General features: G+C 38.5%; 1 protein-coding gene across 2 annotated transcripts in view; it reads right to left on the reverse strand.

Annotated features, from left to right (window-relative positions):
• Positions 1-20,640, reverse strand: part of LOC309882391 (protein FAM169B-like) — a 53,712-nt gene that overhangs the window by 14,818 nt on the left and 18,254 nt on the right. The window contains exons 4-9 of one of the 2 annotated variants that reach the window (XR_014318282.1): positions 16,468-16,553; positions 14,692-14,866; positions 7,668-7,850; positions 5,148-5,276; positions 1,466-1,561; positions 178-494 (exon numbers count right to left, since the gene is read on the reverse strand). Coding sequence is in view for 1 of the 2 variants with exons in the window: in XM_082769460.1 (XP_082625586.1) it covers positions 1,503-1,561; positions 5,148-5,276; positions 7,668-7,850; positions 14,692-14,866; positions 16,468-16,553 (632 nt within the window). In the remaining variant the exon portion in view is untranslated. Of the gene's footprint in view, positions 1-111; positions 495-1,465; positions 1,562-5,147; positions 5,277-7,667; positions 7,851-14,691; positions 14,867-16,467; positions 16,554-20,640 lie in introns of those variants that run through there. The other variant, XM_082769460.1, reaches the window with a different exon arrangement.

The following is a 20,640-nucleotide window of genomic DNA, read 5'->3' on the forward strand; positions in this document are numbered from 1 at the left end:
CCTTTTGGACATCTCACACAATCCATTAAAATCTTTTTAGAGCAGGGAAATGAATAGGCTCTACTGCTACTTAATTTCTTGGTAAGAAGAAAAAGAAAAGACAACTAGTAAATAAAAGCTTTATTAAGACAAAACACAAGATGGAGAATGTGTCTTGCAAAAAAAATTGTATCTTACCTGAAGAAATCTCTCTGGCGTTACAAATTATGAATTGTCAATTACAACTTTTGAAGACCATACTGAGATTTTGCTGATTTTTGAGAGTGCAATTATGGCATAATTCTGAATTGTTTGGTGGCTTTGTCTCCAACTAAGTCCCCAGGACCTGAATCCTTTCTGAATCCTTTGCATTGCTGACTATTGCTTCCACCTTGTTCTATGTCCTGTCATTCAGGTCCCTGCTAGTTTAGAGTACTTTCTGTGGCCGTGTCATCTTTTTTTCCTGTGGCATCATCTCCTGCCACTTTCCCAGGATCAAGAATGCATTCAACGCCCTGAAATTAGAGTCAAAACACAGGGAAAGCCAAATTATAACACAAACAACATAAGCAGTGACTTGATAGTAATATGAAATGCCTTTGTCAACCAAGGCCACCACAAGCAAGCAAGGCAAAAAACTTCGATGCATTGTTTGTATAGAACAGTTTCATTCCTGCTGCTCTGCCTGTGTTTCCAAAAGTGTCAGTGTAAAGAAAAGTGGAAGTGCACAGAGCCTTGATCTGACTGGGTGGGCTCTGAAGCCATGACCACAAAACATAACACAAGAGCGTGCACCACAGGGGCAAGCACTGCCATAGCTCCCCCAGCAGACCCATATCTGGAGAAAACAAACTCATTTAATTGTTGTGCGGCAGCCAAAATGTGCTGGGAAAACAACTCCTACAGCACTTTGTTTTGCTTCTATTTCCTCTCTCCTTTTTCTTTATTATGTGAAAAAGCTTCACTACTGTGATTTGTTGTCTCAGATGTGTGTTCCCCTATCTAGGTTGAGGCTCCATTTAAACCTTTTGGCCTGTCTTGGGCCTCTATCCTGCAAAAAGCTAGGAACAGTCAGTTGTGCAGCTCAGTAGTGGCATAAAGCAATTAGGACTGTAGGAACTTGTCTTCCTCATTCTAAAGGTTCGAGCCACTACAAGGCTGTACAGGTAGAGGGAAAAAAAAAAAACAAAAAAAAAAAACAGTTCAGTTCAGAAAGCCATCGTATATGCAAACCTTGCAATCTGCTGTATGCCAATTTGGATACAGTTCATCAAACTAAAACACTGGGTGAGAACTGGACTTTACTATTTATACTATCTCAAACTACTACTGATTAGCTATATAAATCAATGGGCCAGCGGGAAAAAAAAAAAAAATCTATAGTTATTTGTGATGTTTTCTCATATTACAACTCACTACTTCAGTAGAAAGGGAAAAGGCCACCAATGAAAAAGCAAGTCATAAAATGGCAAATTAATCACTGTACCTTATTCATCTGGTCCACATCTGATTGTCCTTGTTTACTAGTTTGAGTATTTTCCATTAGAGACTTCTTCATCCTCTGGAGAAATGAGATGAATAGCTTTGCCCCACAAAGAGATAAAAGTGAAAAAAAAAATGTTAGCAGACTTCCACGTAAATTTTCATGTAAAAAACAACACAAAAATTGTTGTTGCTGTGAATGCTACCTTCATGTGAGTGCTACCTTCAACCCTCCTTGCTTTTGCTAATTAACCAAACAAGGGTGCATTATGACACTACCACAAACGACAATTTAAATCTGTTTGATCAAGAAACAACTATAACAGCTTTTTGACTAGCACTTAAATATTTAAAGCTCCTTCTCTGAAAGCATTCCTAAACCAACCAACTAACCTTACCACAGAGGTGTGTTTTGTAGATGCAACCTGAACACTTCTTCAGTTTCTACATACGAATTTCCTATCTATAAATTGTTCAAAATATGTTTTTGACTGTATTTGTCTTTCCCTAGCTTTCATCAGCCTCGCAGATTAAAATATCACATTAAGAAATTGAAGAGAGCCTGTAAGCCATTTTTTCACTGTTTCAGAATAACCTTAATGATTAATAATGAGGTACATTGTCCACAACTAGCAAAAAAAAAAAAAAAAAAAACAGCCAAGTGGCACTAAGCAGATCTGATTTTGATTATTTGAAAAGAAATGGAGAAAGACCAGACAATATTAAACTGTACAGACTTTATGTGCATGGCCAAATTAGTGCTATTGATCTGTTGCAAGTAAGTATTTAAACATCAGAATCTTATTTTTTACTTCTTAAGGTGAACATCTATACTAGAAACAAAGTGACCTCGGTCTTAACTTCAAAGTTCTGCTAAATTGATAATCCATGCGTCGCCAGAATACTCCTATCCTTCTTCCCTTTCAGAAAATGCAGATAGTCTGACCAACTGAGATAAAGGATTATAAGCAATCATTTGAAATTGATTAAATTCTTGCTCAGTCTGCTTATTTTTTGCATTAGCTTCACATTTACATGCTTTATATGTACTCCTAAACTATTTTAAAACAGCTCAGCTCACTTCCTTGTAGCTTCTGCAGCTAGAAATCAAACAGGTAACCACATTAAATGATTCCTGTTCCTCCAATCAGCCTCAGGAGAAAAATGTCACCATGTTCCTATTACTGGGACTATTTGCTGTAAATAAATCCCTCAATTTTTCAAACAATAAGAATTAACTCAGTACGAATGATTGCAGCTATGGGTGATAAAACACTAAGGAACTCTATAGATATATGCATACATGCAGGCAGAGATACCTGTATAAATAACACTGTGTATCTGCACACATCCCAATTGAAGTATCCGGAGCGCTGCAGTTTACCTGTGCTGCCACTAGATGCAGCCACATAACCTTGCAAAATTAAAAATTTTGACCTCAAGGTTGAAGAAACCTTTTTGGAATACCTTTGATTGTAAAATTCTTACAACAGCATTTACCGTATTCATTCCTCTGGAAAGACACAGTGTGATATAAAGAGAATTTTTCCTTTTTTTCCCCAATAATTTTGTTCCAAAACATAGCATTCAAATGTTGATGGGGATCTAAGAAACCACAGCAGAATAAGGCCCATCTATTTTTGTGGTTGTTGCCATAGATTCAGATTGGAGCTGACAATGTTGAATTACATTGTGTTTTTCTTTCTACATAAAGAGCACGTTGGAATGAAACACTATGTTCCCAAGTGATCCCATATTCAAATGAGTGTGCCCATATAAAACAACAGGTAAGGGTACAACTCAGTTTCCATTCTATGCCACATCACTTTCCTCTCCGTGACTTTACACCACATCTCTAGAAACACAAATTTCTCTTTGGGTATACAGTAAGCAACACAACAGGTCCTCCTGGATAGCCCAGGACTCCTGCAATCAGAAAATATTTCTGCTTTATCTACTATCTGCTGTCAGACAAAGCCCTGGAAAATTCTCGTTATTTCCTCGCCAGCTATCAGACAGAGCTCTGCAGGCTTTACACTTCTATTAAGACAAAGCAAAACCAAGGAAACCCTCCCCTAGTCTTAGCAGGTGTTATCTGTCCTGTGCTCTCCCCTTGGTAATTTCCTGGCTGTGTAATATGCACAGTACAAAAAAGCAAGAAAATTCCATAGGTAAATAGATGTAATACCTGTATTATACAGTTTTAGATACTATTTGTGTAGAGGGTTGATTTTCCACTGAAGACAGTGGAAATAAAGCCTGTTCAGCACATTCTGTGCAAAGGGAAGTGCTGCCCAGTGAGCTGTGCTCCAGAGTGCAGAATATCATTTCAAAAGTAGATTTTTATTATGTATTTTAGTGCCAAGATCACTTGGCTTCTGCTCTCTTCCACTATTAAGATCATGCTGCAGTTCACAATCTATATATCAGGCAGCTCCCTGCTATCCCCACCCCTACTCCCCCATTCTAACATTTCTAGTTTAGACTTCTCCTCCTTCCTCTTTTTGTAGATAAAAATACTTAACTTCTATCCCCCCAAGGCAGTTCCCCGGCCTCACGTGCATTTTTTACTGACAGCCACTCTGACGGAATTACATTTACCTACGTTTTGAGTTGTTTCTCTTTGTTTGTTTGTTTTTGTAGATGGCAAAATGAAAAATTAAATTATGCTCTCCTCCAGGATCTGCTTTCTTTTTGATGATCTGATCACAGTTCTCTTCAATTGCCATTAATAAACTGAACTGAACAAGATGGATTAAAGGAAAAAGCAACACCAGATTTTGTTGGTTTAAAGCATGAGGAACATAAATTTAATGGCTTCAGAGAAAATCCAGCCTAAGGCAAAATTCTGGCTTAACTCTCCTGTGGGGTTCTGCAGACAAGATGAAATGCAATGTCTCAGCTGAAGGTCCCCAAGCCAGCACAAAGTAGGATAGATGTGGGAAGGGATGGGAGCAATTTGCTCTGCAGCACTCCTTGCTGCACTTCCAGAAAGAGACAATGTGTGCCCTTCTTCTGGAATCTAACGCTGGTCGCAGCTTGTGTGCAGGCAGCAGAGGGGGCCTGGCTGGATCCCCAGGCCAGCTGAACAGACTACATCAAGATCCCCACATGAACTGTCAAAAGGGTTTCCTACTCTGTCACTATCTTTTATGAAGTAGGCAAAAAATGCTCCCAGCAAGAAGGATTTACCCTGTAGGAGAGTATTTGAATCTTCCAAAAGCCGTAATGAAAATGTTTGTGTTTCCATCCAAGAATGGTACTGGCAGCAAATTGAAGGTAATTAAACACATTGCCCACTGGCAATATAAATTTATCCTTTGTAATAATTTCAGAGAAACAACCCCCTCTCCATAACCCAGACATTGTGTTGTGCAACAGGAATTTTTTGGGCTAACTTCTACCCTGCTGTAAATGCACTGCAATGGGAGTTACAGACACTCTATGCCAAGACTGTGCTTTGTTCAGTATCTCTCAGATGCTCTGTAGTTCAATTTCATTACCTCATAATTTCTAAGAATTGTCCTGTTTATTGGGAAAACACCAGCGAACTAGACGGCACATTTGGTAGTTTCTCCAAGTACAAACAACAGAGAAACCATCTTTATATTATCACTGCCTAACCCTTGATTTTAAATCATATCTTTATATACCTAAAGTGGCCAAGTTCACGCTATTTAACTCACTTCCTGAAGGGGATGACTCCATCTGAATTTTTAACCAGATATTCACTCGCTGGCTCCAATCTCCTGGTGCTTCCACCTCCCATAGTCGCTTCTGCTCCTCAGGATAAGTCTGCAAGAATTTCTGGCAAACTGAAGAGAGGAAACCAAAGGGTAAAATCATGAATGAATGAAAAGTACAGTGGAAGAGGAAATCTATTCTATCCTGGAAATTCTCTGAGACCTACTTGGATTAGTTCCTTTGGAAATCTTTTTTTCCCTCTTCTCATCTTCCTTTCTTTCCTTTTAGGTGGAGCTTTTAGGAAAAATCTATGTGGAATGGCCCAGACAGGAATGACTGAATTCTGTCTGTCAGCTTCAGTCTAGATTAATTCCTTGTGAGCACAGAAATACGATGCTTCTGGAGGCGTTGCATCATGGAACTACCTCCAGACACTTAGCAGGTTTGAGATTAGCAGCAGTGTGGGGTTTTTTTGCTCTCACTACTCTGAAATGAATGGGGCTTCAGTATCTTCCAGCATTAATGGTTATGAATGCTACTTTATTTTCTATTTATTAAAAAAAAAAAAAAAACCATCATATCAGATTGTTCTTCCATCAATACCACCCTCTATTTTACTACTGGTACCTATGCTTCATTGCTATGGTTCATACACTTCTTTGGACTGGGAAAACAGGAAATGGTAAGAACTAATACAAAAATAACAAGGCTACCAGTGTCAGATGCATGATCACCTTTAGAAACCATATTTCCACAAATTCCTAACACTGTTTGTACACTGAATATTAACATTTGAGTATACAATCAACTTCTGCTTTGGTTATCTTATCATATTGAAATCTGTCCCATTTAGTAATTTCCCCAGGAAGTCCGCAGAACCAAGAGGAAGAATATTTTGCAAAATAAATAGTTCAAAAAATTTAATGCAGATTTTAAAACTTTCCTTAATCAGAATTCTATCAGTTCTATCACTTGTAAATCAGGAAGATGATTTCTGTTCTCTCCTCAGTCCGTTGCAGTCCATCACACTGCAGTATGAATGTAAACGGGTCATTTACCTTCAGCATTCAGTTGAGTTTAACAGTGGGATGTTGAAACCAAAAGCCAATCTTTTGTAACATAAACATTTGTTTTACAGGAATGAATAGATCACTGACATTAATTTTATCCAAAGATATCCATGCTAAACTAATTATTTCAGTAAAAGCTACAGAAAGTAACATATAGAGAGAGATGTTTGCTAAATGTCTTTTTGCCTCCTTTCAGGCATCCATAGAACACTTTTATTATACATTCATTATACATTATATTATTATACAATCATACATAGCATACTAGTGAAAAGTGTGCACATTTATTACAGAGTTTTAGAGTAAAAGGTTGCTATCTTTTGTCCAAGTATGAGATTGCAGTGCCAGTGAAAGGAAAAATAAGTAACAACTTCAATATACTCAACATGTACTCAATATTTAGCTTGCAGTATTAGTCTTTTATAAAGTAGGACCCAGAAAACCCAATTAGAACATGATACAAGTCAAATTTATTCATGACTACCTCTAAACTTAGCTGAGATGAAAAGCATAGTCTTGCAATATATTGTTATCATTAACACCCAAACAACGCAGCTTTCTGATCCATAATGCCTAAACCATTGATGCCTACCATAGGGAAAATTTATTTTACCGGGAAAAGAGAAAGAATGTTGTCAATACTATTCTTTTCTGAACTTAGAAATAGAAGTACTTTAGGAACTCCTGCGGTACATTTGCATATATTCAATGGCACATACAGACCAAGAGAAAGAGAAGGTGTAGTGAAAATCTTGTTGACACATATTAGGAAATGGCTGCAAAGTCATAAATAAATAGAATGACAGTAAAGAGTCTGTACCACGCAGAGAGAAACTAACCTTTTTAGAAAAATGTTCCTCCAAAGAACAAAGTTTTACAAATAATATTATCAGTGATATTTTCTGTAAATTTTACTAGCAAAAGCTCCAACCTGAATACAGAGAAGATATATAACTGCTTAGCAATCTTCTGAAAGTGGCAAATGTTCAAAGATGGACAATAATGAAAAAAGTACTGATGAGACTGGATGAATGAGCAGAACCCAGGTATGCAGTTTGTTAAATATAATTTCTTATGAATGCAGTATCTACAAGAGCATTACGTGCATAGTGTAGGCTTGACAACATCTTATGACTCTTCTCTCAGGTGTTAAACAATTTCTAGGTCACTGTTGAGGGCAATGACATAGTTCTATTTCTAAGACACAGTGAGATAATGCAAAATTTCAAACAAGTAGTATGAGTTTTACTCTTCTGATTGACTTACATAAATATTGGCCTACCTTTCTACAGGAAATTCCAGATGTCTCAAGAAAATCAACATACTAAAAACAGTTAAGTTCAGACAAGTGCACTGAACACTCACACAGTTAAGAAAATCCTACCATGACCATATTGAAATTTATACATTATGCATGACCCTTACCTAACGTTTCCACATCAAACAATTTACCTTGATACATGGCAGCAGAAATAGGGCAACTGATCCCCAAGGCATCCTCAGCCTTGAAAGACTGACAGAAATCGTGCAGCATTTTCATCCCCAGGCCACCTCTTCTGTATTTTCTCTGGACAAATATAGTATCCAAAACTGGCAGCAAGTAACATTGACTGGTAGTACCATCACATAGGCTCCCTGCAAAATAGACATGGGAAAAAATACATGAATTTGAAAACAAACCTGGTATTGCTGCAGTACTTAACTGCTGTGTGATTCTAACCACAAACACTGCCTTGATACCTCTCCACAGGCTATGAGGCTGCCTCCTACTAAAGTGCGTTTGCATAGACAGTAGTGATGCCAAAGAAAGTAAAACAGTTTCCAAGAGGAAGATTTGTGCCCTTAAGCTGAGAGCACCCGCTTAACATGTGGATGACAGGTGTCACCACTGCATTTACCAGAATTGGACCCTTCATAATCAGACCACCACGATACACAGGCTGTGTACAAAAGTGAGTTAAGTGAAAATATATAACTGGGCTTAAAGGTGTAAGTGTTCCCAAAATCTCAATATGTTCCTTTAGCTTTTGGCTATCCTAGTAAATTACCCCACAAACTCTTTCTACGAAATACATTAAGCCACACAGCACAGCATGATCTAAATGCTCAGAAAGTCCGTACTGCCTGATGTAGCCCAACAGTGCAGAAGGCTTCCAGAAAAACCTCCCTAATACTGCTTAAGCAAACAATTTAATAATGACTGCAGGAAGAGAACAGAGGCTCTCTTGGCCTCAAACTACTTGACAACACAAGCATTCAACCCTGAAATGAATGACCAGCACCAATTCAGCATCTACCTATGTACTGGATAAAGTCACCACAGAAACATTACACTGATTTATCTTCATTGTTAGAAAATATTTATAAAGATTTTACACGCTTCTTCTATCTGGCTCTGTGACAGCTTAAATAGAAATGGATACCCATGCCTTTATACCAAAAAACATGACATTCTATTTTCTTGGTTAAATCTCATCAAGACCTCTTTACTTTTCTTTATAACCACTTATTAGTGTACCATCCAGTCTAGTTTTCAGCGTCTCAAGTCATGAAACTTTCATTAATTCACTGAGACCTATTTCACAGTTTCAGAGAATGAAATGCTGGAATGGCTGTTCCTAAATTCTAGTGCAAGGCTTTTACTACAATCCACTTTTTCTTTATCGCAACCACACAGCTAACTTACACTGAGCTCTATTTCTGTTCCTTGAGATCCCGTGTAGTACCTTTTGCTGCTACACGCAAGGCCTGCCTTTGATTACTCTGTTTTCCAGGATACCAATTCAGCAAAGCACACATGAATATATTTAATTCTAGACTCTGATTTGTCAAGGCTGTAGCTCTTCATTTAGCAGGAATCCGTGTCGCACACCCTCAGCCATACGACAAGAGTATGTAGCTACAAAACCAACCCACTCACATCCAGGCTTGGTCCACCCCTGCTTAATCAGAGTGCATGCTTAACTGCAAACACATGTTCAAACGCATTGTTGGAAAGGAATGGTTTGTGGTGGTGTTTATAACCTTTCAATATTTGTAACACATGATGGGTAGTTATTCTTTTTTCAGGAGCCAAGAAATTGAGTATATCCCCAGTCCCATTGTTAGCTGCAAGCCCAGCAGAGATGATGTATTCCAGCAGTATTGCACCATACATTCTAAGAAAGGGACAAACTTTTCCTCATGAAGTCAATAGCTTTAAGAATTCCTGCATGTTGCAAGTGACCTTATAAGTTTATTATTAACTCATATAGTCTGTCTCTATAAATCCTTATGAGACTGCCGTGGTAGCAATCCCAGGAGCTGAGTGATTTATGTCTGTGCAACTAATTTTGTGTTGAGAAGATGACAAAAACTTGTAATGTCTAAAGGCATTGTAAATAAAGAAACCATGAAGCCATTTTTCACCTTGTCCCTGGGAAGCATATTAGGAGAGTCATAGCCTACAGCCATTTGAAATAAAATAAAATAAACAAACAAACAAAAACCTCTGGAATTAAGGCCATTTTAACTCTAGTTCTGATCCAACAGCAAGGAGGCTCTCATAAGCTAACGGTGGCCCAGAGGTGACCACGAAGCTCTCATGCATTTTATTTAGAGGTTTGTTTCATAGTTGAAACACAAAGAATGAGTTTTGAGGTGAGGAAGGAGACAGGGAAAATACGAGCACTGGCGATGGGGTGGAAGTAGTCATGCAGTCTACCCTTTGGGAGCCTTTGATCTGTTTGGTTAGGTCACAAAATGCCAAACGACCAACTTATGAGCCAGCAAAAAACAGATATTATAAGGGCAGGAAAGCAGACAGCCATTAGCATTCCCAAAGAGCCACAAACCAGAAAAAAACAACCCGGTCCCCACATCCAACAGACCCAAACAAAACAGGGTTGTGCATACTGACTGTTTCCCTGCTGAACAAGTTGGCTTGGCACACACATGTTTGGACAGGCCTTCTGCAGCCTGAGTGCTTGTGTGAAGGGTGGGGAATATTTCTGCTGAATAGAACCCAAGGTCAATCCATTGTGTGAATTTGTATGTGAGAAGGGGAACAAAGGTTCTGGCTTCAATAAAATTAAATTAATTCATGTCTTGACTGGTATGTAGTCATTTAATTTTTATTACAGCCAGAACCTTCAGTCTGCCTCAGAAATGCACATTAAAAATATTATTGCTAGAAAACAGAGGGAGAGAAAAGCAATTATCCAACAAGATTTTAGCTAATTGTCTGTCAGGTTAGCTTCAATTCTGTGTTGTTGGTTTTTTGGTTTGCTTGTTTGTTTTTCCCTGTAAGAAATGTATGTAACCAGTGAAAAATAAAATTATATTTTTTTAGGGATTTATTTCTACAGAATGCCATCTAGGCCCCCAAAGTATTAAAAAAAAATCTGCAAACGCTTGTATAAAGAAAGGTGTGAAACAGATTTTTAGCTCATGTAAACACTTCCAAGAACAGTCTGAAAGAAAAGTTATCATCATTTTTGAAGTATTCTGATGTTATCTGTTTAAATGTTAGATATTCCTTTTCAATAAATGGCCCACACGGTTGCATTACACTGTGTTAACTGAAAAAACTGTCAAGAAAAAACATCTGCCTCTTCCTTCCCAAAATAAGACCTGGCTCAAGGCTTCTCACAGGACACGGAGCCGTACTTGTGATGTTCTTGCTCACAGAAAATAGCAAAACTGAGAGCAAACTGAAGAAGCTGCAAAGTTAGGTTTGTATGGTCTCATGCTACTGGGATGGAGGGATAGGAAGTGGGAATGGCCAGTGAATGACCCCACACCAAGCAGCACTTACACACACCTCCATTTTCCACTGCAGAAGCAGTTACCTCAACCCTCTACACATTCTGAGGCTCTGGGGAATGCAAAAAGCAGAGACTGGGTCAGGGGTGTTTTGTTGTCTACTTTCTATCAGCTTGGAGTTTTTGTGGTCAGGTGTTCCCAAACAGCGATCTGTGGAGCATCTCTAAAGAATGAATGAGAAGGCAACAATACATTTACTCCTGGTTCAACTGCATGTTTTACAGCCTTCTCAGAGAGCCCAATTTTGTTAAGGCTGTTTGATTCATGTCAGAGAGAATACAATCTTTCTTTACGCTTTTAGCACAAAGGTTTGACAAAAGGCACATAGTGAGCTTGGGAAGGGACAAGCTTTGGCAATCTAACTCCTTTGCTTTTTGTACAGAAAAAAAAAAGCTGTACAAAACAGCTTGGTCCGTGACTGGGCAGCCTGTATGTGTTATACAAACAGTAATATGTAAGAATATAAGAAAAGATGAAGTCTTTTATGTGTGTGCCACAAAGGGTTTTTGTTATGTTTTATTCTTAAATCAACTAAAACACTCCTGGCTCACAGCATCCTCCAACTTCCTCACTGATTTATTTGCATGATGAATCTTCTACATTCTCCTGACTGTTGGATGTTGGATGTGAAGGTTGTAAAAATCCATTTTCAGTAATTACTAACCTTCAATAAATAAAAATAAAAAGCAACCAACTTTCAGAGAATTACCTGGTCTCATTGTGCAAAAAACACTGTCAATAACCATGGTCATTAATCCTACCCCACTACACAAAACACATTCTTTTTCAGGTTTTCACACAAATGTAGAGGATATCAGGATAAAAACCTGAAAGGAATACTTAAAAGAAATATAAAACAGATCTCAAAACTGAAGTGTCTATATGAAGGCTCTCTGCAAATTATCTCAGGTGTTGCAGGTTGTCCTCTGCAAAGTAAGAGACAGGGACAGGAAACTAATTTCCTGTTGTACCTTTAAGTAGCTACATTCAGTGAGGTCTAACTCCTCAGCTGTCTAATATGGAAGCCGCTGACATAGATAAAATTGGAGACATTTATCTTGGCACGTGACAAAGTGTCTTATCAGCCTCATTAGTGGCTTAGTACGTCTCATCAATCTTTAGTTTACCCAGTGGTAAATGCTGCATGCCTGTCATTGGACAGGAATAGGCACATACCGGAGAGGTTAGGGTGATGATCTGTGTAGTCATGAATAAATTTTGTTTTAATAAAGGTGTCTAATGCTCGTGAAAAGTGATAGCCTTGAAGAATGAGTCTTCTGTTTATCTACACAACAGGTGCAGGATGACCAGCGTCAACAGTTGCCAAATTGTCTCAAGACACTGACTTAAATAAAGTTACTGCATCTCTGAGCAAGGCAAGAGCTCAAAACCATCTGTCCCTCTTCAGCTAGACTACAAAAAGAGATCCAGTTCAGGATGTTCATAATATGGATGGATGTGTGGAAAGGGACCAAAATTACCAAGTTCACTTCGTACAGGCCACCTAGGAGCTGGCAAATGAAAGTGACTGCACAATATTGCCAAGCTGGTTAACTACAATCACTGATGTCCACTGAAAACTTTAGTTTGCATAAAGGCATACTAAATTCATAGCAAAGATAGAACAGACTCTCTCCTCCTTAGTCACCATTTCTATGATTCACACAGATTATTCATGTTTCAAGTAGCTATGCTCCACAGATCTGTTCTGGCTTATTTGGCTCCACTGGAGAACACTTTTTTGAAGAATAATATAGATATTGGAAAATCCACAGATGAGAAATGCAGTTGAATATAACACCAGCATGAGAGTCTCAATTACCTTCTGAAGAAAATAAAATTATACCAAATAACCAGGTAGCTACACAGCACGAAAATAATGCGAATCAGAACCACATGGTGGGCACAGAGGAAGACCATTTCTTTCTAGGACCAGAAACTATAACAGGGGTCCAGCAAAATGTGATGTCTAGTACTTAAAGCTGCCCCTACTAGATGTTCTGATCAGGACACTAAGAGGATAAAGAACTTACGTCAAGATTAAAAACAAAGTTTAAAAAAAAATCTAAACTTTGTGAAGTATGACTTCTGAGAGCAGATATTTAGTTTAGCCTGTTTGGGGCCTAATAAATCCCTAGCTCTTCTATAAAACACAGAGAACAGAATCAGCCAGAGCATGGATGATGTGAAACTGAAATCACAGAACTTCAGAAAGCAGAAATATTTTTATACACACAGCAAATAGCAAAAAGGGGCAAAAACAATCAGTTTCAAGCTTCCCGAAAATGCTTTGGCAAAAGACTGCAGTATTTTGTGACACAGGCCAAAAGCTTACAAATATAGCAGCCAGAGGAAAAAAAGCACTGGCAACAAAAGACAGATGCTGACAAAGCTGGACTCAAAGAACTTGTATGTTATGTGGACCTGGTTTAAAACCAAACTGTGACTCTCAATTTACTCAGAAACAGTTTCAACTTGACTAATACTCCACCCATAACAGACTACTGTGCAAATTTATTTTACTGAAGCATGAATCATTACAGACCATACAAGTGTTTCTTTCCAAAGCCTTTGCTCAGAAATAGTTAGGGACTTAAAGGAAAATGCACAATGGCAGTTGAAGTGTTTGCCAGTTATGAAGCAACTCAGCATATTCACAAATGTATACAAGGTTCCCTAATCACAGGCTGAGACACGATTCATCATCGATAGTGCAGTAGCACCGTACCAGAACAGTTGGTGTACAAGCTACACCTCAGCGTGAAGAAGCACTTTGCACATCCTGAGGCAGCCGAAGAGCAGAACATCTTATTGCTGCTGCCCTTTGAGGCGCTGTCAGGGAAGGTACCTTCAGATTGTCCTCTGGAATCTCAAGCAGTCAACATCTGCACAGCTCTCAACCTGTTTCTTACTCTCCTCCTTTTGACAGATGACTGCTGACTTGAACAACATATTCACATCCAAAGATACCAACTTCTCTACATTTAAGCCAATAGTACCAAGATGACAAGATGAATCCTAAAAACAAACAGGCAAACAACTCTTGAACGAAGGTACATACTCAGCTGCACACCTGGAGTTATTTTAAGGAAGCCTTTTCCACACTAGTTAGCAATACACTTAATTACATTACCAATAAATCATCCTTTAAACTGGAAGTACCACAACTGCATAAAGCAGTCCAGGACCAATCTACTGTATACATGTCCTTCTCTACACTATCCAACCACTGCTCCATACACATCCAAGGATATTCTCCTTGCCACTAGCCACTTCTGATACACTGTTTTTCCACAATGAACTGTTCTCGTTTTTTTCAGATATCGTTCTTTCCAAGATGCAGTTCTCCTTTCTGTGAGTAGGTCTTGCATTCTTTGTTCTTAGATGTACGACCTGCTACTTGGCTGCATTAAAGCATATTTTATTTGAATACGACAGTACCTCAGATCACTCACTGTAACTGAGAATAGAGTTTGGAGCTATCATGTTTAAATGAAAGTAATATGGATGGCTTCCAAATTCTGGAAAGGCTTGTTCCCCAGACTCATTCTGAGAGAGATTTGATATAAAAATGTAAATGAGAGCCAGGATTATTTATTCTAAAAGATAAACAGAAGTATTACATTTCTAGCTTTCAGGAGCCAATGGGAACATGCCTCTACAATGACCTTACCTTTCATCTTGACCGAGTAAAAGGCAACGGCCTCGCCATTTCTCCAGAGTATCTTGGCACACTCAGTGGCAGAGTGAGGTAGAAAGAATGCATCATTAGCTGGACTCCCTTCTAGCATTCCAAAAATAATGTAGTTCAGAACAAAGAGGACAATCCTTTCTCTAAACGTCTGGACCTTAGAGAACAAACAAAAACAAAGCAAAGAAAAATGAAGAAGAGAATAGTATTTTGCCTTTCGTGAAGATCCTCAAAATTGAAGACTCTGGGAATAAAGGTCAGGAAACATGTACACTTAATTTGGGAAAAATAAGTCATGAATTGGTTCAGATAGAATAATAAATATAATTTTCCCAGCGTTCCACTCTCCATCCAGAGGGCATAGAATAATTTACAAACAATTTATAAAGTTTGACATATCTCCTCTGTTGTCACACACAGGAATTATAAAGCACTAGGAAAAGAAGTCTCTTGCTCATAGTCACAATGAACTAGTCCCAGATTTGGACACAAGATGAAGGAAATCTATTCCTACCCAACGGAGAAATACAGACAGGATTCACTGCTACCCTGATCACCTCTTCACCATTACATGTCTTGCCACAGCATCAAAGAACTTTAGTGGGCCACGACCTTACTGAGCTAGACGCTATACAAAACAGCATAAATACACAGCCTGTTCCTTATAATCTAGGCATAATAACAGAAACAATTAGCTTTTATGACATGATTCTTATTAGACAACCAACAAGACAGGCAGATGGAGGAATACAAAGGACAGCATATTGGTCATCAAGGCAAAAAGTGGTGCCAACAACATTTACAGGAACGTTTAAAAAGAAAATAAGAGCTTCCACAAACAAGGACAATTTAACAATGAACATAAAGGGGCAAGATTTCTATTTTCAGATTTTTTTTTCCCCATTTTCAGATATTTTTTCACTCTCTTGATACAGCAGATGCTCAAAAACCTGAATGGTTGCGGTTTTGACCGAAGTTCTATTTTACAAGGATTTGTATCACAAAATCCGTCCAGTTCAGTTACCCACAAAAAAGCTAGTTAACTCAGTGAATAATTAAACTCTATGTATGGCAGATTATTAGGGGAAGATGACAAAGGAATCATTAAGGACAAACACCGGGCATAGAGAGTTGTGTACAAAATAGAACTGACTTAACAGACTAATGGCAACACAAGGCTCACATACACCTGGCAAATGACTTCTTAGTTGAAAACAGAATATGGGATATTCAAATCTCTCAAATTATGAAAAAAATAGTTGTATCATACAAAGATCATTTGTTTGGAAGAATTACATATATAAAAAAAACTATTAAATAACTTGCTTTATCAAATGAATTCAATATAAGCGTTATCCAAGGCAAAACAGTTTCACAAATAGTTTTATAAGACTGTTCCAAAGGGCACTAATACCTCCCATCAGACAGTCAGTCGACCAACTCTAATGTGAAGAGTTATTACTAATGCAATAATCCAGTTTATTTCATTATTCCTTTAATTGGCAGTGGGGGTAAACTAAAACCAAACATGAATAATACCGCAGATGAATCATAAAACTGCATGCAGAAAATTGTTTAGAGAGGGTCAATGTGTATGTCACTCTGTACTGGGAGACTTTTGAAGTACCGGGTGAGCCACATACCCCGGATCCCACAGGTTATACAGCATGAGCTACAGGAGACCAGAGACAATTACTGACGATTATTCTAACTAGGAAGTTCCAGGGCAAAGTCAAATGTTTAAAATAGCATCCTTACCAAAATTAATCCATCTCTAGAAGGATCAGCTGTCTTTACAACATCTTCAAGAGGCCACCAACACTGGTTCAAATAAAGTGCCAAAACTACAAAAAGAAAGATGGGAACACATTAACTGCAAACAAATACAAATCTGGTCCCGAACCCTTCTACAAGCAGCCCCAGATCTACTTCTCCCTCCAGCTGACTCCAGTTTGATCTTGTGTGAGACAACAGAACAACAGTAATATTTCAATTTCACCTCCATGTCCCTTGATACCCAATTTTCAGTGCTGCACGAGGCATCAAGTAAAGGTATTTCTTAGGAATTAATGTGACTTTGGGAATAACAACCTCTATGCCATATGAATAAAGTACTTTCTATAGTGTCTGTTCTTTAGCATATTGAGTGGTATTTGGACCAAAGAAAGCTACCTGACTAAAGGTTACATTCTTTAATTTTATTTTTTTTTTCAGATTTTTTCCCCTGCCCACACATGTTCATGGCCATATTGGCAGCCATGCAAGTGAAGCCCTAAGGTTTTCATATCCACTGTATCAAACACCTTTTCAGCTACCCATGTGGTTGAATTTCCACGTATCTGTATCTTTAGAGTAGACTCCTAAATCTCTGTATGGACAGGTATTCACAAAAGTTCAAATACACACCTGAAGCAAACATGTATGGCCAACCTTTACATAAGTCAGGTCTGAGTGTAAGTTCTATGTAGAACTTGCAGTCTACTTCATTCTGCTCTCCCTGATTTTTCACATGTACAGAATCAAGCATTTAAAACCTACTCTTTCGTGTTTGTCTATAGAATTTGTTACCTACAATTAGGTTTACAAGAGAAAGACTGAAACAGCAACGGTGACATTGAAATTGTTCCCAAGCCCTGTTCAGAAAGAAAAAAAATTACAACAGGGTCATTTCAAAGCATATAGGGTTTAGATTAGTTTTTAGAATAAAGTCAGAAATTCAATCATTTCTGACCACCAACACATCGAGCAACACGTATTTCAGCAGAAAGAAACGCTATCTGTACATCAGTGACATCCACCTACAGAAACCACACCATCACATTTCCAGGGGTGTTCAAGAACATCAGTATCTTTATTGTCTTCAAATAGGGCAGCTCACACCCCAGTTTTTAGGAAAAAAAAATAGGAATTTTGCTGCGCAGAACAGCGTGGAGTTCACACCTTGCAAGTCCTAAGAGAGAGCAGTCGCTGCTGGTTCTCAAAGCTATCCAAATAAGGACAAACATGAGAAAGTTAAAAACCATGTGCCAGCCAGAGACAAATTTACACATAATGAAGTGAAATGGCTTTAATAGGATTCATCAATTACCTGTTCTAGCCTCAGGTTATACAAATGTCTCTGATGTGCACAGGTTAGTTTCCCTTTTTGCTTCAGCCTTTACCAGCTCCCACTGGCTTTCAGGCTGGAGATTCTGCTTAGCTAGCTTGTATTTTAAGTAAATTATTAAAGCATGTGCCAAAAAGCATTACACTTTGTATCCTGGGTTAACAATGAAGAAAGTATTGCACGCAAGGGCAGATGCCTGTTTACAGCACCAGATCCAATTCATTAAATATTATGTGCTTACTTGCATGGCAGTTTCATATTCCTTCTGTGATGGATTCAATCTGTTCCCTCAGTCCCTTCACTCTGCTCTCAAACGCAGGCAGCCACTGCTCCATTACACATCCCTGCTACACGGAGCTACAAAGGCAGCTGAGGCGGACAAAGGAGTCAGAATGGGCCAAACTCTGACTTTAATGGGAGCTGCAGAGAGGTTTGGCACACGGTCCAGACACATACAACACACATGGTAAAGGTCAGAAAAGTTTGAACAGGCTTTGATGAAAACAGGGAGATGCATTACCATGTTCTATGGAGCTACTTTTATAGAGCATTTACTGTGCTATTCAATAATTTAAATGTGTGGAGGGGGAACACTAGTTGACATAGCAACTGTCACACCGCATTACTTGAACAACCTTATCTATATGGATGCCTTTCTTAAAGGAAAAACATTTCTCCGGATTTCTCACAAACATATGTACTTTGCTTTTTGTTATCGTTTCTCAAGTCAACATCTGGTCCTCAGTTAAATCTATCCATGCTTCCTCATATTCTCATTTTCATTTTGTAGTCAACTTAGAGGAACACTACTTCAAATGCAAGTTCTGCAGCAAGCACACGTTCCTTCACTTTCCCTTCCCAGCCTTATTGTCCTTTCCAAGGCATTGGGTTACATTCACCTGATCATGAGATCAAGCTACTGCCAATCAGTGAGCTACACACATCACCTGCACACTGTGAATCACGATGTACATGATTAAAATCATCCTGCAGTTGCAAGACGAGGTAAAATGCCTAAGCCCAATACATTTCACTTCACAATTAATGAAGTATAGACATGCTCAGTTGCATGGCTTGCCCTGTAAGCACCAGCTTGCTAAAACCTCAGGGCTTTGATCACTTGCAATCAAACATATTCAGGGTGTTGCAAGAAGTAGAGAGCCTGTGAAGTGTACGGTTCCTTACCACTGCGGGTATTTGGAAAGGATAACTGAACAACACTGCACTGAGCTAGGCACTAAGTATAATGCAGTTGGGATTATGAAACGTCTCCTTTTGCTACACAAGCATGGACCCTTTCCCAGCACAGGTCTGGATTATATTTTTACTTTCTAGGCTCTGCTGGCCAAATATTCCCATACTGGTGGGCAATTATTTGAGTGAAATGTGCACATCAAGACTCTACAAAGTAAAGCAGAAAAAAATAAAGCATCATCCAGTTTGATATATTTTTCCCTCAGCCTTCATCCAAGTCACTGAAACCCATCCCGCAGTCACAATCCAAATTAAAGGCAAGGGTCTACATAAGAGATGGAATTTGAGTTTATTTAATAAATATTGAATCTAAAAGTTCTGCTGAAGACATCTTTCCCTTAATTTTGGAAGTAATTCAAACCCACGGCACGCTTCAGGTTACAGAGGTTGCTGGTGCCAGATTTCCACCTTGGAAAGAGAATGGTGAATTATCCCAACAAGGATTCCCAGGCACCCAAGCCTAGGTCAGCTCTGATAACACAGGACGCTCAGAGATACTACATTAAACTGCATCCTGCAATGCTGAAATACCCTGAAGCTGTCTGTCCAAGTTCCCTATCTTTAAACAGAGTAAGAGCATTTTTCTCTCTCTGAGTTTTATCGAAATAAATACATGAAAGCATGGGAGGCATGCAGATGCTGCAGTAATGGCAGCTATTCAAGTATCTAAGATAAATATCTTTCCTGCAACCAATTACATTTTCTTCTACAATTCAAGTTTTACTCAATGATTTGTTGCAAATGTCTTGTGATAAATGTTCCGTGGCATCTAGCAGTTATTGTAAATTATTATATACAGCATACAGGAAGTGCCACAATAGGATATGTTTATTTAGTGTTATAAAGATGTTAATCACCCATGCTATGCTCTGTAAGCCCTTACAACACAATTTACATTCTCATAAAAATATCTGCACAGATATACTAACAGAACAGAACACTCAACCCATCACAAATAAATTAAAAATGCTCCCGACCAAGACCAAGTCCTATAGAAAAGCTGCCACACTCATTTTCTCTTTGAAATATGCAGGTCATTCCAGATAGGTTATCCAGAAGTGATGCGTAACATATCTGATCCAGATGATCAGACATAAATCTCAATGTTCAAATCAACCCCTCTTTAACCTGTGTCCAAGAATTAAATGTCATCAAACTGTGCAGCCCTCCACTGGCAAACTTATAGCTAGGCTGTTAAATTCTGTGTTTTCCAGTCTAAATCAGTAGAATTTCAAACAAATTATTAGATTGAAAATAATCTAATCTTTGGGACCCGTGGGAATAACTGTGGGAAATACATATATTATAGAGGATATTATTTCATAATCATTTTTATCTATGCAGTACTAATCCATTATAGATCTAAGCACAAAGGAAGCTGAAAGAGGAAATCCCATCTCATATGAACATAAGACACGTAAGATATACAGCTCTCTCATTAAGGTACTGTCCAGGCATGTGATTAACCCCAATTGTGAAGGCTTGGTACAGAATTCATCACGGGGGGGAGGGAAATCAGGGAGCTGCCAAGAGCAAAGCTGGGGACATTGGAGTAAAGCTGAAAGAATTTC

The sequence above is a fragment of the Aythya marila genome, assembly GCF_965140915.1.
Source record: "Aythya marila genome assembly, chromosome: 11".
In the NCBI taxonomy this organism is placed as follows: Eukaryota; Metazoa; Chordata; class Aves; order Anseriformes; family Anatidae; genus Aythya; species Aythya marila.